This window comes from Bactrocera dorsalis, chromosome 1, assembly GCF_023373825.1.
Source record: "Bactrocera dorsalis isolate Fly_Bdor chromosome 1, ASM2337382v1, whole genome shotgun sequence".
Taxonomy (NCBI): Eukaryota; Metazoa; Arthropoda; class Insecta; order Diptera; family Tephritidae; genus Bactrocera; species Bactrocera dorsalis.
In genome coordinates, this window is record NC_064303.1 from 583,556 (window position 1) to 608,803 (window position 25,248).

General features: G+C 35.3%; 1 protein-coding gene across 4 annotated transcripts in view; it reads left to right on the forward strand.

Annotated features, from left to right (window-relative positions):
- LOC105232258 (uncharacterized) overlaps positions 1-25,248 on the forward strand; it is a 233,503-nt gene that overhangs the window by 190,392 nt on the left and 17,863 nt on the right. For all 4 annotated transcript variants that reach the window (XM_011213895.4, XM_019992484.3, XM_011213894.4 and 1 more), the window contains 3 exons: positions 14,760-14,971; positions 21,746-21,881; positions 22,300-22,433. In XM_011213895.4, the coding sequence (XP_011212197.2) occupies positions 14,760-14,971; positions 21,746-21,881; positions 22,300-22,433 (482 nt within the window). The remainder of the gene's footprint in view (positions 1-14,759; positions 14,972-21,745; positions 21,882-22,299; positions 22,434-25,248) is intronic.

The window sequence follows — 25,248 nt, forward strand, 5'->3', positions numbered from 1 at the left end:
TTCCCGTGTTGGTTGCAACGTGCCAATACTCGTCTGTTGCTGTTATTAGCAGATAATACGCCCATAGCAGCTAAGCAATCCGATTGAGTATTCGTATTTGGTAGCTAAGTGCTATTGATTTTTAGATGGCGAGCAATCACATCTCTTCGAACTACAAAGCTAACGAATACGAAATATATTTACATATATATTCTAGTAGTATATATATATATTTACAAATTGTGACAAAAAAGCATCCAAAAAATGTAATTAAATTCCCCGAGTAATCGATATTTAAGAAAATGTATTTTGCTAAGTTGGTAGAGCTGGAAAAGCCTTAAGGCGATTCAAAAACCCAAGGAGTGGTACAGAGCCTTCAAAGACGGTCGAGAGATCGGTGAAGACATGTCTCATGGTGGGACAGATGGTCATCTATTTGACCCTATTGAGGCATTTTTGTGAGAACATACGCTGAAAACGACAGAAATTGTGAAATAATAATTCATGGATTTTACATGATAATAATACATCGAGCCACGATGTTGACCGAACTCAAAGTCAAAAATGCAATGAAAACCATCGATCAACCACTATATTCACCAGATTTGGATGTGTTTGATTTTCTGGTTCCCTAAACTGAAGTCACCGCTCCCTGGAACCCGTTTTCAGTCGATCGAAGAAATAAAGCAAAATTCGTTGAAGTATTGAAGTTGAATGCCATCCCAAAAAGTGTATAAGATAAGTGTTTAAAGTATTGGAAAAATCGTTGGCATAAGTGTATTACATATGGCAGAATTTACTTTGAAGGCGATAAAATAAATATTGATGAATAATTAAATACTTTGCGTTTGATTTACAATTTTCGGGAACTTTTTTGTCACAATGTACATATACATATATACAGGAATCCTTGAGCACGTTGGCGTAAATAATTCGCTTTCTTTGAACCTTCTTGGCTTCTTTGCATGGATGTTTCATTTAGCTTTTATACTAGCACATGATTATCGTTTCCTCCCTTCTCCCGTAGTTAGGCGAATGCCATTGCTAGGAGTCAGCACATCGATATTTAGATATTAAAAGATTAAATTATCGCTTGCTGAGTCAAAATGCTTGAAAATTATTGAAGATTTCCTCTTAAATCCGATTAAATTGCTATGTGTGCGCCTAATTTGGAATTAATTATATTTCTTGTCGTGAAATCAATCAGCAGTTACCAGAAGAAGCGTGCATATCAATGGCAATGCTAAGACAATTCTTAGAGCTAAAGGTGGAGAAGGAATGGAAATATTCGTTTATCTTACACAAATTAACAACATTGCCAATTACTCTTATGTGGGTGATGAAATATTGCCAAGGATTTTCGCAAAATGTCTTTGGATTTGTGAAATATATTTACGGAAAGTTGATTGAGTTTGATTAGAATTCGAAGGCCATGCACTTAATAACGCAATGCTTTGTGTTATTATTACTACATGTTGAGAAATTATTTATATAAATGATATGAATAATATAAAAACATAAAGTCGTTAATATGTTAATGTTAAATAAAATTAGTAAACATTTAAATATTTTGAACTAGAACGGAAGCGAGCGAACCATTGTTGTACTACGTATACACGAACTGATACGGCATCGTCTACGGAAACTTCCCAAAATTCATTGGTGGCTTGCGTGTGGCATTTTTCTCTTCTTTTTGTACAAAAATTTCAAATTTTCTTCATTATTAATTCTGTTTTAAAGTACAACCTTATAATATAATTTTCTCACGCATCATCTATTATGAAATTAATTTTATTTTGATTATATTTTTTTCGAAATTTCATGCTCGATATTTTGCGTCACTTAATTGAAATATTTTATCAATTTTAAGCAAATCCTGACAGCTGCTTTATCTAATTAAAATAATCCAGTTCTCGCCATGGCTAATTATTACATAATGTCGCATCAAAAGCCAAATGCTTGTTTTAGAGTCCAGCAACAAATGTATGCAAACAAAATATCGAAGATTAGTAGCGAATGTCGGCTACTCAATTTGATATAAAAGTTCTCATTATATTTTTTATCCTCTTCCCCACCTTAGCAGCACGACTTAGTCTGCTTCAAATATGCCATGGCGCGCTAACTTGCTTGTTAGTATTACGACTGTTTTTGTTTTTGTGATCCCCTGCTACTGCCGTTTCCATTGGCAGTAATTATCAGCGTGTTAATTAGGAAAATTAATTCAATTTAATTAATTCTAATTAAGGACAAAAATCACTTGGATACTGTCATCATGTTTGTTTTGAAAAGTGTTGCCGCCTTTACTTGATGAATTGGCACGAATTGGAGGTGATGGTTGCTAACGACAAATACTAAACGCAAATTTTGTCAATCATGAAGGTATTGTAGGAGGATTAAGAAACTTATCCATGATTTTAAAATAGAAGCAAAGGGTTGTGCTGCTTTTTATTCAAAGGCAATCATAAGCATGGTGCCGATCATTTGAATAAATTCAAGTCTTCTTTGTATATTTGATAGGAAGCAAGTGGTTTATAAGTATATAAGTACACTCCTGTTCGAAAATAAATTATTTATAGCCTTATAATTGTTACCCACGCTTACATTTTTTTATGTCCACTTTTATTCTCATTTGTTTTTTTTTATTTAAATTCACTTTTCTTTTTGCTGGTTCTACAGTCTCTGATTTTCTATCAACACCATAACCGCTTAATTTATCACGGTCTCACATCGATCTTATCGATATCTTCCACAACTATGCCACCGTGCTGTAATATGTTATATATATGTATGTATATTTGCTTATTTTCTTATGCAAAGTGCGCCCTTCAATAGCTCGATGTCCTTTTTACCGCACATTGGCCTATTTCAGTCAATTGGCCACCATTGCCAGTCATTAATTTCCCATTCGCTTTCAGCAGATATTTAGTATATAATTTAATTGTAATATGGGCACAGCGGTGCGCCAAAGTATATATGTAAGTAAACAATAGCCAACTATTTATAGCGAAATGGCGATAGCTTTACAAATATATATACACATGGTTATAATATAATACAAACATACAAGTATATATAACGTTATATGTGTCTCATATTGTTGTATAAAATTGGTGTATAGTATCGTGTGGATATCTCTAATTTGATGGTGGAATTGTAAGCACGATATTTTCAATTAATTTAAAGCGTTATTCGACATTGTTTCTGGTTAGGTAATTTTATATCCTGGACATGGTTAATTGAGTATTAATTTGTAATGCCCACGACCGTTGGAGATCTCACATATAGTATATATATAAATGTTCAGGGTGACGAGCTAGGTCCGTTTAACAAGTTAGTTTAATTTGAGCTTAAGCACGTCAACGTTGTTTGCGAACCTTAAGAGTGACTTGCTACCATATATGTATAATTTCGAACTACGAAGCTCCTAGATATCGAAGTCGGGTTAATGCTGGACAGAAACATGGGAAGTGTTCCCTTTCCTGTATTTTCTGCATATAACGTCGTTACTTAGACCCTTTCGGCTGAGTAAGAAGCATACGTGTTTTCCTTCGGAGCTTTTGCTCATGATCTTTGTGATTCTGCATGTCCTTAAGCCATTCCATTTCGCGCTGACCCGACTCTCAACTCTTTTAGAAATCGTGTAGCGTTATTAGTGACTTCCATACTTCATGTTCTGGTTCGTTAGCCAAACGGATGATCATTTGGCATTCTCATCAACTATTTCGCTGTGTTGTGGTAATCTGTATATATGGATCTGATTTCCGACAGCCACAATGTCTACTGCCTCTTCTTCTAAGAACATTCTTTGAGGAAATAAGTAAGATGAGAGAGTATTGTCTTAACTGCCGCCTAGCTATCCATTTATTCCAAATAAATAATTTATATCACACTGTATTAAAGTATTGTATATTTAATTTAAATAATATTTTATTTAAAGACTGGTATTTTAAAGCCCCGTAACTAAAGTACAATGTGTAATTAATTTGTTTATGCTACCAACAAAAATATGCTTCCGACTATGACTGCGGGTCATATTGTTCGGACTTATGGTCAACGTAGATGTTTTATTTGTAACGCATCTAAAATTCTCTGTTGCAATGCCACGAAACACATCAATTATTTACAACACAGTGATTGCAAATGAACAAGCATACAAACCGAACAATGTGAAAATGAAGTTAAATCCTAAAATAAATATACACATACATATATAAAATGCAAAATAATTGCAAAGCAAGGGAAGTGGGGCAGCGCCATTTACATGCATTCTCGTCGAGACCACTGCGAAAAAATGCAAAAGTATCGACACAAAAAAATAACAAATGAGTCTATAAACAAACTCTGTAAAATACTATAAATTGTATTGAGGTTGAGACCAAGAACAAATGCACATACATACGTGGTTATGCACAAAACAAATACTATGGGTATGCATGTACAAGTGTGTGTGTGTGTGCGTTCATGTGAGGGAGCCGGAGTAAAACAAATTAAATAGTGCAAGGAAAAAACCCTTGTGCAATTTCCAATACCAACAATGACAGTGAAAGCATTGAAAAAATGTTCAAATTGGTTGCTCATGCATTTGACACATCTCCCAGGTGACATGTGTCACATATCTACATACACACACACATACACGCATGCAAACTCGTACGAAATGCAAATGCGTAGTGAAGGCATAATAGCACACAATGTATGCTGTGGACACACACGCACCCACATACATATGTAAAATCAAAATAATAAAATGTTATTCAAAATGTAGTTTCATGCTCTTTTAGTTACTCACAGTAGTGATTTGCATTTGGGGTCCTGCAGAGCTATCAACAAGTTTGTTTTTATTATTATTTCCAATACGGAGTGAAAATAGTTTGCTTCAAGCAAATTTGTAGAGCACAGCGTATGCTTGTGTGAACAGGCTTTATTCAATCTTTAAATAAAGAATAATTAAAGGAATATTAAATTATAAATATTGCATACCGATATGTTTCGAGTTTTAAGTCAAGTACTACAAATAAAGACTGCCTATATCGGTGTAACTGTATGTTGTATACTCTATGTACATACACATGTAAGAGTCATAACATATGCGTTACAGCACTTTGGTGCATCCTGCACTGCAACTACACTTTAGTTTCCACAAATACATGCCACAACAACGCCGCAGAAACACATAGACGCCACATGAATGTTACATAATATCGAATAAATTTTACTCCATTTCACATATGAACTGCGATTTGAGTTTGCGTTGGGAGTAAGCGCACGCCAAGGGATTGGAAGTAATAGCTCGCTTTTGTCAATACATAGATGTGACATCCTTTTCGTTTATATTAAATCTCCATACGCAATTTTCCATGTTTTCTATTTTTATATCCAGAACAGAGTATACGAAGTTAACTACGATGTTTGTAATACCAGAACTTCAGAGACTATAAACTATATACATATGTATGTATGTATATAAATTATCAGCATGACGAGCTAAATCGATTTAGCCATACCAATCTCTCGGTTCGTCTGCTTTTTCATCTATCCGTCTATATATATGTGAAATATCGATCTGAAATTTTGCCCTCATCCTTTTCTCATCAAGAAGCTGCTCAATTGTCGAAATGGCCGATATCGTACCACTGTAGCATATAGCTGCCATAAAAACTGACCCAAAAAAAAGTTTTTGCAAATAATCTTTTGTATTTGTGAAGGGTATTATAGCTTTATCGCAAGTTAACATTTTTTCTTGTTATTTTGTTATCTGATTTTTTATAATACTCTCTCTACACTCACAATAGTCTTGGCCTGCATTTTTCATTTTACCGTCCATTCGGTTCGTGCACCCCATACGCGGCGTTGACTTTATTTCAAGCCAGGTAGCAAATATAATTGCTGTTCAATACTCTTACACGCCTATTTGTATATTTACGGTGGGGTATTCATGTCATGAGCCAACAGCATTCACGCACGCGGATTTTAAAACGTAATTGACTTGTGTTCTAGGTATAGACTCTGACCCGTTCATTTATTGTTCGATTTTATGCGAAATGCGCAAATTTGATTCGTGTATTGTAGCCTACGTATTCACTTTCCGGGCCACGTCATTTGTATCACGCTTACTTACTTCAACAAAAGAAAAATAAATAAATGCACATATGTGCATGCGATATAGCACTGTCAATGGCAATAAAAAGTGCAAACTCCCTCCATACCTCACTCGCCCTGATGGCTGCTATTTTCACGCTACTCTCAGCCGCCTTTATTTGCTTATCAGCTCTTCCAACTTTTTCTTTTATTTATATTTTTTACATGCATGAAGATCCCCGCCAGATTCGCTTGGCAAACACTATATCTTCGCGAATGAACATTTCGAGTGCAACTATTAAGGGCCACTCGATCGCCTTGTTGCATTTGCAGTATTTTAATAAACTTTTCGTTGTTGTTAGCGTTTTTGCAACGGTCAATATTAATCCCGCTTTTATTTGGTTCCATTAGGGTGGTAAGGTAACCAATCTGGAGGTTGTCAGTATGTCACACAACTGGCTACCAATTATTGGCCATCTCATCTCCCCTATATGACAAACTCAACGGAGGTTTAATATGGCAATGACATGCTTTTAAATACTATAACCTGTACCGAAGGAGGTGTAAATCTAAAAAATAAAATATTTAAAATTTTGATAAATTATGTAAATTTTGCATAATGTCCAAATTTGGATATACTGCTGCAACGACATTTATATACATATTACGAAAAGACTTTTTCGACTACCCAATTCCGGTCCTTTTTTTTATATGATGTGAACGGCAGGCCAAATACAATAACGCTTTTTGGAAAAATTGAGCTTTTTAAAACGCCGCACTCATATGACGTTGCTATATAGCTTCTTTCTATAGGACACGCAGTTTTGCCGGAAACCAAGATATACCGTTTTTGGCCCTTAATATTTCACTGCGCCCCTCCCCTTCCTCTTCCTTGCCTTTGATGAACCATAAATTATCTTTCCAATAGCCGAGTATTGATGAAAATGGCTTTAAGCCACACTTTCCATGTGCTTATTGGCCTTTCACAAATTTTAACAGTATTTTTGAGCCCGAAACAGAGCAGCATTTTAATATTATTGAATTTATGACAATGCGCGCCGTGTGTGTTGCAAAAGTGTTTAGAAAAAATGAGATTAACATAAAAAGTTGTGCATGTGTCAGACACCTTTGCTAACAGCAAGAACTGAGTGCAGCCTGAAAACGCCAGTAGTGACAGGCAGCTATAACAACGTAACATCATTAACCTCACACACACACACTAACAGCCGTAGGCACTAAAGGAGTTGTTTGGGCTTGCATACTTTTTGGCGCTCACGCCACGACACGACAAGGTCATGTAAAATGCATGAAGCCACAGACGAAGGTGATGTTAAGGCGACATCAACAACAACAATAGCAATGCCAACAAACAATCCGTGGAGCCAAAGCCGAAAAAGTGGAACAACGCCCGCACGTGTACGAATGAATGCCAGCAGAGAAGTCAACTGCTTAAATGCACATGCCAAAAGGCATTTACATAAATATGTGGGTGTATGCGAGTGTGTGTTGTGTGCGGCATTGTATGTGTCTTACGAGCGCAACGTTGTCGCACGACCACGGCAACGGTGGCGGGGGTGTTGCGCCCACTCATAAAGTGCCACTGTTACAGAATCGGTGATGCGCTGTCATCAAAAGTGTCAGACACACAGCAATCACCCACAGGCGCCAAGAGTGTATGCACACGTAGCTATTTATATTTCATGCAAATATTATATGGCGACAAACGTAAAACGGGAGAACGCGGCAAGTTGGTAATAAAATGAAAAAGGCGTGAAAATTGCAAGCACCGGTGGCAGCAGCGGCAGCGACAGCGGCAGCGCTGGCAGCAGCCGCATTAAAAGCTAAACATTTGAAGGCTAAATAGCTGGAGTGGCGCGAATGAAGAAGAGTGGAATACAAGCACAACGGTAATAGAAATTCAAGCGACAGAAGTGGATAAGTGGCAACCTGCTTAGACGACTAAGTGATTCTAGGCGTCGCTTGAAACTCGAGCTAAAGAAATGAGTAAAGTAGAAGTTTAAGGAGCGGATAACAGTCTGAAAAGAGACGAAGCGGATAAGACAAAGCTAAAAGCGATCTCGAGTATGCCGTCGCTTATGCACAAAATCAAAGTACTTTTTTAAATTTCTGGCAGATTCAGTAAGGCATTGTGTGTTGTCTGCCCAGTTGGAAATACCAAGTAGACAGTTGAGTGGAAAATTCGAGTAAACGAAGCGGTTAAGCACCTGAAAGATAATTGGGGCATGCAAGTATTACACTTGCCAAGCTGTTGAAAGTGGCGTAAATTTCTTAAAGAAACCTAAAAAGTAAAATAAAAATATGCTGAATAAAAAAGTTATAAATTTTTCTGATAGATTATCTAAAGAAAGTAGTTCAAAAAAGCGTACTTTAAAGGAATAAATCATTTGAAATCCCCTTTCCTCGGGCTTTCGCTTAAGCTGTCAACGCGCGACAAGTAAACAAAAATAAATGTGGATGTTGAAAGCGTCAACAAGAAAATCTGTCGGCAAGAAGTACAAAACAAAGCAGATTAAATTAACACGCAAAGCACTTGCGTACGTGTGTGTATGTTTTTTATGCGTTTGCAGAAGTGTGTGTGTATATGTGGTCATGTGTATTGTACATAGAGGACATTAGCATAACCATTAATTTATTCATATCTTTCTTGTCTGGAAACTTTCGCGTCTGATCGACGTTAGTCAATGGCAAATTTGTTCTTGGCTGCACACATACTCGTAAAGAGTTGTCTTAATATCTGTTAAGCAAACTAACTGTTATATTTAGAAACATATAGAAATCAACAGTGTTCAATTATTTAAAAAATCCGTCTTTGCAAAAAAAAAATCTTAAAAACCCCTACTTTAAATAAAATATTTAATTTTCTATATTTCTTAAATGACGATTTTCTAACAAACCTTATGCCGAATATAGTGTGTTTGGACTTAAGAAGGGAAATGTACACAAATTTCGTTAAAAAATCGAGCTTATTAAAAAAATTATTCAGAACTACAAAAATTCATTAAAAGAAAACATTTTACCAGCATCCACGTTTCCCTCTTATTTGAATGGTGTATAATATTTTTCAGTCAGACCTCTATACAAGATGTTATAATAGGTCAAACTTATATTTTTATAAAAATAAATACATATTTACATAAACATTTTGCAGAATTTTCTATTCTTTTGTTCCCGTAATTGAGGATCTCCAAAAGAAGGTGCATGATTTTTCTGCTTAAAATTATCTAAAATCATCAGATCAAATCAGAAAAATTTATCTCACGAGCAAACGCGTTTAAAGTTTTGGGAGCCATTTTGGTTAGGTTATGATGTAAATTTGTCACTTGGAAAACTGTGAATGTATTTTTTCTGTTACCCGAAAATTCTCAAAAACGGATCACTCATAGATCTACGAAGCCTTTTGAGCTTACCACGAATTGGTTAAAGCGGTTGAAATCCCAACCAGTTCGTTAAGTTTGCTGAAGATGTGTCTACTGAGATATTTTAGTCCGGGTAAGACAATAGAGAAGAAAGAGATAAGTATGTCAAACAGCAAATTCCACTAAATTAAAAAAAAAAATTGTAGAAACAATTTTTGCCAGATAAATTTCAAATGTTCGGAGAATATTTTCAAATATGTACATATGTACATATACATACATATCTGCATTATGTAATCTGTAAATAAAAAAGTAGAATTTTGAAAATCACAAGTGGATATAACCCTTAAATTGACTCCATGACTGATTAAAAATTGTGAATTTAACAGCTTTTAAACAACTGAATTAATATTGCAGTGCAATTTGTATACATATATGTATATGTAAATATGTACATATATACAATAGACATACATAGATGCATACATACCACATTTTTTTTCCTTCCAAACAAAGGCACGGAAAAATCCGAAAAAAGAGCAGCACTCAAATTGAATAATAAAGCAATGTAAATTGATTAAAAGTCTACGTTCAAACGCTTGTGGTTGCGCACGTTAAAAAGAAAAATAAAGAAATATAAATACAATAATATTTATGCGCATCACTCTCAACCATCTTTATCCATGTCTCCTTCACTACAGATTCCCCTTGCCTTCGCCATTTTGGCATTACTTTGCTTTTTTGCGCAATGAGTGATAATAGCGTAAATAAAATATAAATAAAAGTGCCGTTAAAATACTAAGCAAACGTTGATTGCTAAAGTTTCCACTAACACATGCCCAAATGCACTTACGCACACACATGCTCACATGTAGCGCAAAAAGCTAACTAAAACTTGCACCGCCAACCAGCTCTGGGTCAACCAAACAACAAGCGCACAGCACAGCTGTGCAATTGCATGTGTTTTATGTACACAGACATATATTTGTATTTGTTGAACATGATGCACAAGCGCAATTGGCCACTAGCAAAGAGCTAACCAACTTGCTGCAAATAACAGCATACAAACAAAAGCAATTCAAGGAATACTTACATATAAGTAACTGAACACACCACACACACACATTGTGCCACTCGTACAACAAACATTGTGAAAAGTGCAGACCAACAAAACCTGTGGCCTGACGAAGCAGAAAAAGCAAGTAAATCTTATTACGAGCAACGAAAAAATGTGAGTTATATACATACGTATACAGCTACATACATAAGTATGTACAGTTTAAATTTACCGAACGCCGAAAAGGTTGGTTGCAAACAGAAACAAAAAACAACAATATACAATATAGTAGAAGGTTGCCGCTGCACAAGTTGCCTTATATGTATGTGTTCAATATGGACGACGTTAAATTTTGCAAAAGATGCAGCTTAACGGAAATACGATCATTAGCTGCACCAGGATATAGGGTATAAGGTACACTATATGTTGTGATGAGTGATAAAAAGTCATTTATCGAGAATACGTCAAATATGTCTATTATTATTTGCCTTGTTTTTAAAATAAACTGTGATGATGCCGTTTTGGAGACGTCTGGCAGAAGTTTAATTTCTGTTTTCAGCAGCTCGGTGGAGTTACCTGCAATTTTTCAGTGGCTTAGCACAGCTAGTCTTATCACATTTCTTAATCAGCCTTGAACGCACGGTTAGTGAGCTCAAAGCTAATATCGCCGTCCTGTTATTAAAGAAAACACTGTAATAATCAGGTAGTCTGAGACTAAAGTTGATAGAGAGTTCCTAACAATATACCCTTCCAACAACCTTCTCAACAAGTTTTGACCCATTCTTAAAGAAGTTCACTGCCCCTCTCTTCCAGCTGCATCTATCCATCCACAACTATTCGATATAAAGTCAAAGTGTGGAAAGATTTCCGAATGCTTACACACGTTTTCATATAAAAATACAAAGAGAGAGTTTGATAGCAACTTTTTATAGCAACGGCTATACACCTTCCGTCGATACCTATGGGCACTATATGCAGACGCTATCTAGCTTCATTGCAAGTGTGGCCTTATCTAGAGCTATGGTATCGTAAAGGCAGACGACAACTTTCGGAGTGAGACCACAGTTTTTCCATTGGCTCCTCTGCAACATTATATGACAATCTATGTCTTTCGTGCTCTTTTCTTCATATTAGGCTTTAATGAAAGGTTCCTATGTATAACGAGACCTAAATACTTTACCGTATTTGCAGGCTGTAGGCATGCTTCCATGCGCGGCAGTGATGCTTCTGGTTTATTTGGCTTAATAACGAGGCCACATCCAATCAATTATATACGATAATCAAGGTACTCAAAAACTTTCCTTTGATCATGAGTGGCACATGGTCTGTCAATGCAGCATCGATACTCATTTTTTTTCAACAGTCGTTTTTAATCCTTAGAAGAGGAAAAAGAACTCCGCTTTGTGTAGTGCCCTTACTCACATTCCGCCGGACATGTGCGCAACGCAACCCCAATCCTTCACGATTTCTTTGTCTCACAGAAGACCGAAAATAAAAGCTTGAGTTTCAACAATGAAACCGTTCAGAGTTGCTACAACTGATTCCGGCAAAATGCTATTGAAAGCTCTCTCCATATCTAGGAAGTAATAATAGCGAAATATTTAAACTTTAAAGCTTCCTGAAGCCATGAAATGATAGAATACAAGGTAGTATCCACTGTTTTCCCTTTACAATAATCGTGTTGAGCTCCTGATAAATGGTCCCTCGGAAAATTTTCAACATTTTCATATACTGATTGACCAAAAGTCCATGACTGTGAGATGAGGGCTCTTCCAAGCCTTCGGCATGAACGTAACTCTGGCTCACATCCAAGTTCCCGGAATATATCATAGATTGATGTCAGTCATGAACTCTACAACGAACTAGAGCATACATCTGCCATACAAACTGTCCGATCAAAATCAAGATAAAAGTCTTTTTATATCCTTGTATGCTATAAACAATGGATGCGTGAGGGGTATTATAGCTTCGTTGGTGTCGAAGTTAACAGTTCTCTATTTACTATTTTAATATGCGTTTCGATTTTCAAAGCTCAATTCAGTGTTTCAGGTACTTACTCTGAAAGCATTTTCACACCTATGTACCTATACACAGGTATTTTTTACAGTAATGGAGTGCTTTTTGAGCTGCAAAATAAAACATGTATCTCTTAGTTTACAAAATTCGAATATGAAAAAGTTTCGCTTTGTGCAAGAATGTAGTTACGATTTGATTATAAAAATAGCGAAACTAGCTGAACTTTGATTTCACATTTCCAAAATATTGCACACACACACACACTCGTTCACAACTACATATGCATGCCAAATATTAGCAAATAATTACATTTTCTCCCCTTCTCTCCCCTTTCCATCAGCATGTTGCTGAAACGTAAAACTTTATAAATTTTATTCCCTTTCATGCGGGCGTAATCCACACACAGACACACACATACATACTTCGTAATATTTTGAAAATTCAAAAACATACACACTGGTTGTTAGTGGTTTTGTCAAATGGAAACTACAACTCTTTGTGTATATTTAAGAATTAAATGCGAGTGTCTGTGCTGTGAAGGTCTGCATCGAGTACGAGTGACAGAGCAATGTAGAGATGACTCTGCGGCAAAAAAGTAGTGCCGACAATATCAATAGTGTCCAGCATTTACAGTATGTTGCTGTCTCGTAGCGTGCTTCTGTTGTATTTTTGTTGTTGTATTTGCATTTTGCAAAGTTGACCCTCACCTGTTGTACGGTATCAATTTATAATCGCATACAACATTCATTATTCGTTACAAAGTTTTAGTTTTTCGTGGTTTCCGTTACAATTTCAAACACTACTTTTTTGTGTTTTGGTTTTCGGTTTGTCGTAATTGTAGTGTAGTAAATTTGAACAGCGGTTTGGTTCATGTGTGCGGTGCTAATTCTTGCGTACACACATGCACACATACAAAGTTACAAAATAAATCGTTTAAGTTGCGGGAAGCGCCTGCGTATGTGTGGTACACAGTACGTACCTAGAAATTAAAGTATTGAGTAGTCGAAAAAGTCTTTTCGTATTTTGGTAGTTTTACAAAAACTGGTGGACCCAAATAGTACATATTTGTTTATTTCTTTACCATTATAAATATACAAAAAAAGTTAAAGCTTGATTAGAAATGCGAAAAAACTTTTCCGACTACTCAATATTCATAATATTTTACTTTGGCCAATACTCGTGAAGGGGCACAAGCACAAATTAAACATTTTAACATTAATATTTCTAATTAATGCACAGCATAGTTGCAGCTGCATGTTCGCAAAGGTCAAATACTTCGAATTTTTTCAAACTAAATTTTTTCGCTGCAACACCTTTTACTCCAACTTTTTTCGGTAGAGTTTATTTTATATGCACTTCCCCGCACAAAACTTTTTCCATCAGTTGATACCAACACATTCACATGTGTGTTCTCAAGCCATGATAGCTGGCATTAAAAAGTCTCAAACCTCGCTCAACGCTAGACACACGTACATGTGTACAGAGTCCACCACTGTCACGCGCATACTTTAGCAGTGCCGGCTGCCCAACCATGAACGTACTCTCGACGCGTCTTTGCTGCGGTCGGCAAACCGCAATGGGTGGTCAAAACTTCGACGTGGCAATCAACTCGTAATTTCTGATCAAAGCCAAAGTGGGATAAGAAACAGGACGTTTCCATAAATTCATACATAATTACGTGTATGCATGCAGCTGAGCGCCTGTACGTGTGTGTCTGCGTGCTCGTAGTTATGGAGGGGGGGAAACTCTATATTCCCGCAGCAAAACGTTTGCGCATAGAAATTTTTAAGTGGAACATTTATTGCGCACTTCCAATGTTGCAGAGCTCCACAGCTCTAGTGAAGCGTTGCATGGCTGCTTTCACTTTTCCCCCCGCTGTCTTCAGCGTTGCCGACATTTTCATGCGAATTTAAAACAAATTTACACTTTTATGCTGTTGCCACCACTGTCACCGTTAGCAAATATCTTAAGTGCAGAAAAGTAAAACTATGCTGTACCGTTACCTTTTTATGAGTATGTCTGCTGCAACGACCAGCAGGTGTGGCACTTGAGGTTTTTCGTTCACTATTAAACAATTTTCATAAAAAAAATACAAAAAAATAAAAGTGTATGCAAAAAATCACACACCCACATAAAAATATACAATGGCAAGTTGGTCGTTTTAATACTTTTCGTGGTAAAAATTTGTATCCATTCACTTTGCCAGCATTCACCTACAGCACCTCATTCGTACTTTTTATTTATTTTTGCAGATTTCATTGCTGGACTCAAGGATGTTTCGGTTACAATACCACAAGCGGTGAAACGTGGCAGCAATGCACTGCTCATATGCAATTACGATATGGAAAATGATACTTTATACTCCATAAAATGGTATAAGGGGCGGCGAGAGTTTTATCGCTATACACCAAAGGAAAATCCGGCAATGAAAGTTTTCCCCATGGCCGCTGGACTAAATGTTGAGGTATGTATGTACAAGTGAATATACAAAACAATAAATAACTCTGTGAGTATTATAATGATGCATACGATGTGTGCCTACATACACATCACCTATGTATGTGCAGGACAATGTCAATGGAAGTTGCGCAAAAAATGTGTTTCATTTCTGTACTGTGTATAGTATATGTATGTATGTATGTGCGCATAAATATTTTTCCTAGAATTTTATTTTTTATTAAAATGTTCAGGAAAAATCGCTCAAAAATACCAGATTTTTATTGATTTAGGGATGTACGTTAGAGTACTCCAAGATTTAAGAGATTTTTTTTCTCGAAAAATTAATCACCTAAACGCAATTTTTTTCTAAATGACCTTATTATCATAAATAGAAAATAATGGCAACCCGTGCTGAATATATAAATTTACTGTAAAATTTTTTTTGGTTTTTTTTTAATATGAGAATAAATCTTCTTTTGCTCCTCTTCAACAGTAATGAAATTCTTGCTCTTGATCACTTTCTCAGATGTATCGTTGCCCTCAGCATTGAAGGTTTTCGTCATAATAAAACGCAGCATGGCTAAAACGACCATGGATAGACTGGTACCTGTTTCATTAGCTGAATACCATAGAGATTGACTTAATTGCTGTAGAGCAACTTTCGAGACTTTTGTATTGATTTTCTGATTAGTCTTCATAGACTTCAAAAAGCAAAAGTTCTGATAAATTTTTTTACAGTCAAAAAACATTGAAGACAAAATCTAACTATGAACAAGCAAATATTAAACAGTGCGGCCTTATCCCAGTTCATCATTTTCAGTTTAGCGATAGAAAGTGCTATTTTATACCCTCGTCATCCACTTTGCTTGCTGCTGAGTACCTGAAGGTCGACCTTTAAGTTTTTTTATTTCCACCTAAAAATATCACTGACAGCTCAACTATTTCTCGATATTAACCGCTCCAAGCCACTTTTGCCGGTTCTCTAGGTGATGAGTTTTCTAATCTTGGAAAAGTTATCAGTTCTTTATTCCTATATAAAACAACTACCGGAAGACAAATTTTTTGATATGCGAGGCCATAAAAGTGAACAATCACACACTATGTTGTCTCAGTTTAAAAATCGATTTTAATGAATCCCGCATGTTCTTTGCGATTTTCGACATGTATTTTGTATTAGAATACCATTTTTTTTAATTGTATGTTTTATTGATTATGCTTATGTATGTTATATATCAAAAAATCGCTTGTTATAAACATGGAAAACGAAACATAATTTAGGCGCGGTTTAAATTGATATATTGATCACTTCTTATAACTCGAACTGACGCCTCGGCAGTCTGCAAAATAGAAAAATCAACTTAAAAAGCAACAAACATTCTAATGTACATATCGTCACCTAAAATGCAAAATAACGTATCATCGAAAAAATCGAAATTAAGTATCCCATTGATTACGATTCACTACTTCAAATTACATACATAATATTACATATGTATGTTCGAAATTTTCAGGTTCTGCGCTCAGATATAAACCAGTTTTAACCAATATTAAATTTTTTTTACACTCTTGTTCCATTTTATTTCCTGTCTTATTCACTGTAAATTTTCAAAAACGTTGTTACGTTATTTTGCATTTTAGGTGACGATAATATAGTATATTTGTATAGAGAGTGTTGGGCATTATTTTATTTGCAATAAAACAAGAATTATTTTAAAATCAAACTGATACCACAAACAATGTCAATAAACTAAAAATAATTGAAAATTGCGGAATTGCGATAATAGTTGCTGTGCATTTCAAATTCTGTTTGCTGTGAGCTTAAATTTTATGATTCAATAAAGCAGAAAAGCACGATTACTTCTAAATCAATTTATTGTAACGACTTAGACATTTTCAATTACTCCAGCAAAAAAATCAAAAAATCATTTGACATTGCTTTAATCGAATCAAAATTTAATTTAGCAGCTTATAAATAAAAAATATTTGATTTTCCATTCATTCTCTGTTTATAGTATATATGTATTTTATTTTTTACATATTTATCAATAACTTATTTAAATGCTTTAAGGAGCAATAGCAGTAGCATTCATAATTATAATTTATTACAATAAGGTATTGTCACGTGATATCACCTACTCTCAGTTGGTTGCATGCGTGATGATTAACTAATGAGTTCAATTATCTCATTACGAATGCTTATTTTCATACCTGTGCCATATATTTACTATACATATGTAAAGTATAGTATATATATAAATGTATATATATATACACTTTAATTGTTGTATAGGATGACTGCTTACCGGCTTAAGTTGTAACTGTGCCCTTGAATGCATTTGGCTACACGCCGCCGATACATTTGCGCAACACAATCGATTTGCGTCTGTTCGAACGTAGCCACGTATGCATATTTCGTATGATTACCTATGAACGCTGAACGCCTCATTTAATTCGGGATTCATTGTAATAATAGCGATTGCAATTACTGTCGTACACACAACAATACGCGATGATTGTCATGCACATTTATGTATGTGTAAATATTATTCCAAGAACAATACATGTGGCGCGACAATATAAAGGGAAGAAAGGAAGCGCTATATTCGATCGGAACCGATTCAAATTTTATTCTGAAAGTTATGCAAGTATAAAAGTTCATTTTCATTCAATTCATATATTGTAGTCTAGGCTTCCAAATATCGTGCGTTTTTTCTTCATAAAATGGGAAAGGTCGAATTTTTCGCTAATTTTTTAACTTTATCACATTTTTTAATACTAAAACTTGCAAACTTTCATATATTTTTGCTTTATATGTATGACAAAGATTCGTGTCTTATTTCAAGTAAATCAGCTGATTAAAACATAAGATAACATAGGGACCCTATCAAAAAGTAGTTTCTAGAAAACGCGTTTTAAGTTTCGATCCAAGTTTAAACCAGTCCAATTGTCGCGACCCTAAAATACAGCCATTTTGCCTCTGCAAAGATATTTTTGAATATCTCAGCTGTAGAATTTTGAATTTTTTTGATTTTTCAATTTTCTAAAAAAATTTGATTCTTCAAAATTCTTGACTAAAAGGATTATTTGGGATTTTAGTTAAAAAAAAATGATTTTTTCAGATTTTCAATGCAACCACAATAAAAGTGTAGGAGATGAAACCTTTGGTGCGCGGCCTGTCAGGCTAGGCTACTTTACTACTTCAATCTTTGATCGTGTTTTTCTCGAAACATCATTTTCAAAGTCGGTGGTCATGATTTTTCAGAAACCTACTGAAAGAATGTGTTTAAAAAATTTTCACAGTTCTTCTAAATAGGATGACATCGTGTCTGATCGAAGGTTTTTTTTCGATTACAACTAATTTTTTCAAGGCAATTTGTTTTAGAAATTTGACCGAAAATCATATTGGGTTGTTTCCAAATTTTGCCAAATTTTGCCAAAAATTCATATTTTTTTTCTAAAATCCTTTAATTATTCACAACCTATATCATTTACTTTTTTGGGCGGTGCCTCCAAAATTTAAAATTATATTTTTTCATTGAGTTATTAAATCAAAAAAAAATTGTCTTAAAATAATCAAACTTCAACTGCTAATATTTTTTAACCGGCTTCTTTTACGGAAAATCGTAAGAGATCGGTTTGTAGATCGACCATTGCCTATATAATAATAATAAGAAAAGTACCTAGCGAAAGAAATATTGGGCAGTCGAGAAAGTCGTTTGGTAATTTTGTATTTTTGTCAATAGATGTTGCACTTTCATACATATGACATGATAATATGAAGGAATAATGTCTCTGGCGGAAAAATGGCAAAAAGTGGTCGACCAAAATGATACATATTTGTTTATTTATTTAATAGTATAAATATAAAAAAATAAGTTGAAGTTTGATTAAAAATACGAAAAGACTTTTCGACTATTTAATATTTATTTTGTGCACCCCGTTTCTTTAAATTTGTCGGCATATGTTTAAAATTTATTGTTTCTTCCAGCAATTTTTTTTTCAACAAAGATTCTAGTTATACCGTGTAAAGCAGTAAAACTGGACGACTTCGATATAAATTTTATTATTTTTGTCAAAAATGTAGAACTCTCTTGTGTATAATACTTTTTTGGTTATAAAAATTATATGCATTCTGCAAAGTACAATGAATATACATATACATATATACATACATATATTTTCACATAGAAGTTTTCCGAATTTGTCCTTTGTTGTGAATTTTAAGCTTTTGCAATGCCCTGTATTGTTATTAATTATATCATTTGTGGAAACAATTACTTTAAATACAATATATACGCACATTGTTTTCGCATAAAGCATAATTGAAGCTATTTTCTCCATACATTCATTTATTTGTTTGTACTATTTTGTTATTGTATTTTGTTCGTTTCATAAAGTCATGTTAAATGTTGCAGAAATGAAAAAGAATATTAAAACTAAAAAAGCAATGAGGCATTAATAAGAGAATGAAAATCGAGTAAATAAAAGCGGACACATAGTCAAAGTAACGCTATGCCAATGGAGATAAGTTTTAATGCCTTTACAGCAAAAATATTGTATTTACTTGTATGAATTTCATACACTGCGCAGCAAACAGAATTTTAGCTGTGTGACACAAACTCCTTGCCCTGGAAGCTAAGCTGTACACAGTTAACCAAAGCAACGTTCTTTTGGCTGTTAAGTCGCTATCATAATTAATATTATGCTTTACAGTGAACTATTAGCGCCAGTGAACGCTTTAAATAATATATAATTTAAATATTACGGAAACATATATACAGCCGTGTTCATGAAAATAGTAGTGCTGATGGGTTAAAACTATGAGTCTATTAGATCCTTACAACGCTTCAAAGGAATTTGAAGCCATACTTCCGTGACCATTGGCCAAGTCGTGCTCTAATTGATGGATTTGCTGTTGCTACAACTCTTTTAGTATCTCCCCATAATATTCGTTTGGTCCACGGCCTGCGCTGGTCAGGACTTGACGTCGATCTTTTCTGATGCACACTACTCCTTAGATAGTTGGAACGCATGTTTTGGATCGTTACACTGCTTAAACACATTTTTTATTGGCATTTTCCAACTGAAAAATGGTCCATCATGCCATAGATCAAACTGTAAAGGACCGACACCATTATTAAGGTATATTAATACTTACATAGACTTGTTTAGAAGTTTTGATAGTATACGTGGTGATAATAAATTGTGTTTGATGGTGAACGCCAATCTTTCTGGACCATGTTCTTTGAAAAAGCAATATCGCTTTCCTCAGTACACATCACATACAACCATTTTGCAGGTGGCCAATTGAAATGTCCTTTGGGAGCTTTATTCCTGCAGCCACTTATTTCCTCGTCAAAAGTGATAATTTCTGAGGACATTTTATGTTCAAATTTCATCAGAATTAATAAATCTCTTAAATATACCTACTTAGGGCAGCTATCTAATCATGTTTTCATTTATTGACCAATAAACAGCTCGTTTTTTAATGCAAAAATTCTTCACAGAGAATACAGAGGAAGCAAAAGTGACGGGATTTTTTTCGTTTCTATAATTTAAAATATATATTCTATCCAAATAAATGTTGACTTGGCAAGTTCGTGATATGTTAAGATATTTATATAACGGGGTTTTCAATAAAAGCGCTACAAAAGTTCTTCGAAATAAAACAAAATTATTAAAACGGAAGATGGCCCACAAACCGCATCAAACCGTAATTTTTTCGAGATGAAACGGTGACTCTTGGAGTACGTGTGAATTGCTGTCTGACCAATAAAAAATATTTTTCTTATTGACGAAGTAGTTCAGCCAGAAATGAGCCTCATTGCTAAATATGATTTTTCGATGAAAATCTGTATCATTTTCAAGTTGTTGCTCAGCGCAATTCACGAACATACGACAATTCTGATGGTGAAGAGGCTTCAGTTCTTGCGTCAATTTAATCTTGTAAGGCTGTAGACGAAGATCTGTTCGCAAAATTCGCCACAACAATTTCACAGTGATGCCCAACATCTGAGAACGACATATGAGGGGCTGATTTGGGTTTTCCTCATAAATAAGACGTAGCGCTCTTAAAGTTGAGGCCACTGACTCCGAATTTCGGTAGTAAATATTAATAATTTCGACTCATTGTTGGATCATATATATTTTTATGATTAAATGGCAAACCTTACTGAAAAGAAATGAAAGAGAAAGAAAATATGGCGTCCTTTGCTGTGTCTATTGGTCTTCTCTTGTAGCTAAAACCCTGTTGCATACATATATGTATATGTAGATATTAGTACGTTTATATAAAAGCACGTAAAAATGTGTATGCTCTTTTAATTATAAGCTAAATCATTTCAATAATTAATTTTCCAAAGCTAAATCAAATTTGTTGTTGTTCAGTAAAAAAGAACGAACATTCATAAATTGTTTCATATTCCCAAAAGGTGTTATTAGCTTCCGCTATTTATTTCCTTTCAAAGCACACCAAAAGCTAGTTAATTAAATTTTGCAACATACGTATACAAACCATAAAGTACCAAACATATAAGTATGTGTGTACGTATACGCTGAAAATTTATCTAAAGCAATTACTTACATATAGTACATATGTACGTACAGGAACGTAATGTAGGAAAAGTAAATTACTGCGCAACATTTGCCATAATAAAAAATTCAAATCGCATTTAGCGAAATTTCCGCCATGCGAATTTTTTTCACATATTTTTTGGAAAACATTCAATTATAATTAATTTCATAAATGTTTTTCTCTGCTCTTTTACTTCTATATGTATTTATTACGGCACTGCAACAGCGTAATCTCTCCAATCAAAGTCATGTCGTGCTGCTGGCGGTGCCGCTCAACATATCCGGCAAGTTTACATGCGAGATTTCCGTGGAGGCGCCAACCTTTCAGACCGCCATGGTCTCCTCTGAACTGGAAGTTGTGGGTGAGTATAACACACATACATATACACACGCGTATAAACACATACTAATGCTATTTAGCGCCAATGAAACTATGCTGGTGCGCGCGCAAAAAAATATTAAATCGGCTTAAATGTTTGAAATTGCGAAAAGGCGCTAATTTAAATGCTTGCTTTTTCACCCAAGTGCCAGTAAAGCAAATTAATTAGAAACTTCGCGTATATTTAGCACGTTTTTTGCGCCCACTCAGTGGTGGCAAATTCCGTGTTGAACACTTCTAATTGATGACTTTTCAATTCAATGGCTGAAAACTAGCGAACATTTTGATAAAATCGACTTTTTTTCCTCATTGCCGAGTTCACAATTTTTTTACTAAATTAAAAATCATTTTTTCTCTCTTTATGTGCGCTGTTTCCGTGCTGCGTCGTCTCTGCGTCACAGAATTACCGGAGGAGCAGGCTATTGTTATGGGCATCCAGCCACGTTATCGTATCGGCGATTTGGTTGATGGCAATTGCTCAATTAAGTACTCGAAGCCGGCTGCTAATTTGACATGGACTATTAATGGTGGTCCGGTAAGTTGCGGGGCTTATTATGGTGCTCTAACAATGCCCACTTATATTGCTTTAAATTCTTTACTGGCCGTCATGGGCTCTTAATTTTTTATGTTTCCCTTTTGGCTTGAGTTTCCTTTATTTCTACTTTTGGTTGCTTACGAATTCAATTTTCAATTGCTATGCATTAGTGCAAAGTGGTTTCATTCGCTTCCAGTGAGCTTGGTCGCTCCGACATGCATAGCAAACAGCAGTGGGGTGGTAATTTAAAAATTGATGGCTTTGGCACATAAAAGTTGCCAAAAATAAAATCCCATCGAAATGTAAAATCAAAAATTCGACTGAAGTATTCAGCTCGCCAATTTCTATCGATATGGAGTTCCTCGCCAATTAGACTCACTCATTAACGCTTATTAAGCGAGAATGCACTAAAATGAGAAAGAAGTTAGGTTGGGCTAGGTCAAATTATGAGGTCGATCCTTAGAGGGATCTCGCTTGGACAGCTTAAAACGCCAGTTCTTTGTGTTACGTAAAAATTTAGAATGCCAGTCAGTTGTATTAACAACCTTTATAGAATAGATCATAAGACCCTTGTAATTCTACAAGGTGCTCTGACAACAACAACAGCGATTCTTTGGTGAAACGAAATGAAATCGAACCATTTCTAAAGCGAATGTTAACAAGAGACGAGATGTGGATCAAAAACGACAATAATGTGCGAAAAAGATCATGGTCGTGGTGAAGCCCAACAAATGGTCGCAAAGCTAGGATTGACGCCTCGAACTGTTATGCTGAGTGTTTGGTGGGAGTGGAAAAGAATCATCCACTATGAGCTGATCCAACCTGGTCAAACGATTGATTTCTCTGAAAATTACTTGTCGCAGTTTTTCACCCAGAAACCAGAAGAGTTTGACACTAATGGAATAAGATCCCTATCGGAAAAGTAGCAAAAAGTGGTGGACCAAAATGATTCGTTCATTCAGGTTGATTACAAATCTTCGATTATCCAATATGTTCAGACGGCTAATGTCAATTTCTGCAATCTTCCTGGTTCGTCGAATATCAGATTACCGTGGTGTTTTAATCTCAGTATCGCAAAGGTTTGAGAATAGAGGAGAAAGTGTCTGAATGTTTTCACCTCACCTTCCACCATACACCTTTGACAACTTACGTACGTCAAGATTTTTAGCCTTATGGCATGAAAGCCTATTGGAAAATGATCCATGAGACGTACTCGAGATCACTTTAGTTTTCGATATGATTGTATACACGTTTATGAAAATTTCTTCAATTTTTCGATAATATTACAGAGCTTTTAAGCTTATTCCCAAATGCCAGTTATTATAACACTATGGTTTATTACCAGGCTTGTGTGTAAAATCTCTTCTTTTGGTATCACACTGAGTTCTAAGTTCAAAAGCTATTCATATTCAAGTACTAAAAGTCATTCCTACTAGATATATTAAGCATTACTCACATTAATCTGTTTAAAAAATAACATAATAAATATTACATGACTGTTGATGCAACAGCTAAGTCAATCATGCAAGCGTCACTTATTCAACTGTCTCAAAAAGATGTTTTCCAAGCAATTCTTACCTACAATAGCGCATACACAACTCAGATTGTTATGCAGTTAAATTCTTAAAAAATTATATACAGATACATATATATATGTATGTACATATAGATGGTATACAAATTTATATATGCACAGTTTGAAAAAGCATATCATTGTTGGATAAATTGTAAAGCGAATACCAAATACTATATTCTCAAACAAAAAATCTCGACTGCCTTGTCTGAGGCCAACAATAACCAAATCATTGCCATTAGATACTGACCCAACAAAATATGCAAGCAAAAATGTTTGGTTCCTCATTCTAAGCGATTGTTTCACACGCCACACAGGCACTGCGCATTTTTCTAGACCAAATTCTGTAAAGAAAAAGTCGCAAGCAAAAACACAGCCTGCGCACCCCACCGCCATCAAAGCATAGGCGCAAAAAAGTACACGCGTGGGAAAATCCGAAAATATGACTAAGCACCGCAACGCCAAAATGAAAAATCGCACTAAATGTTTTGTTGGCATGTTGAAGGTGAAAAAAGCACGGAAAATAAAAGCTGTGCACAATTTGGCTGGTCGAAACGGCGCAAAAAAATTGCGGCAAAACCACACTGGCCGCACAAGTGTACATGTATGCAAACACCTGCATGAGAGGGTACACACTGGCAGCAGGCCTCTAAGAGTGTTGAAGGGCAGGTGGCTATGTGCGCAGGAAAACAGACGAGCAGATGCCCGCAGAACGAACAATTTCATTTATTACCGACGTTTAAGCTTGAGCTGGATAGAGAAGGGTGCTATCGATGGTGGTGAACGATGAATATTCATGTTTTTTGCGAACACTTTTTCTTGCGCTCTTAAGTCTGCGACATACGCGTACCTCCATGTCGGCCGAATTTTGTATATATGCAACGCACAACACTCGCATCGTTCTAAAAGCAAATTGTAGCAAATTTCTCGATAAATGTGTGTGTGAATGGTTAGTTGATTCTTTTTCTTGTTTTCTGCTGGTTATTTAAAACGCATTCTATTTACATTTTCGTTGCTTTGATCAGCGGCAAACAAGAAAATTGCTGGCTTAAATAGTGAACTATAGAAACTTATCTATCGACTAGATCCTTCTCAATCTGATCTTTACAACCGTGTGGAGAGCTTCCTCTTTCTCTGCTTAAATCATCGAGTACTTAATCGAATAGTTTCAAAGTTGGAGTGTTATTATCCATCCGGACAACCTGACCTAACCAGCGTAGCCGCTGTCGCTGATTTGCTATG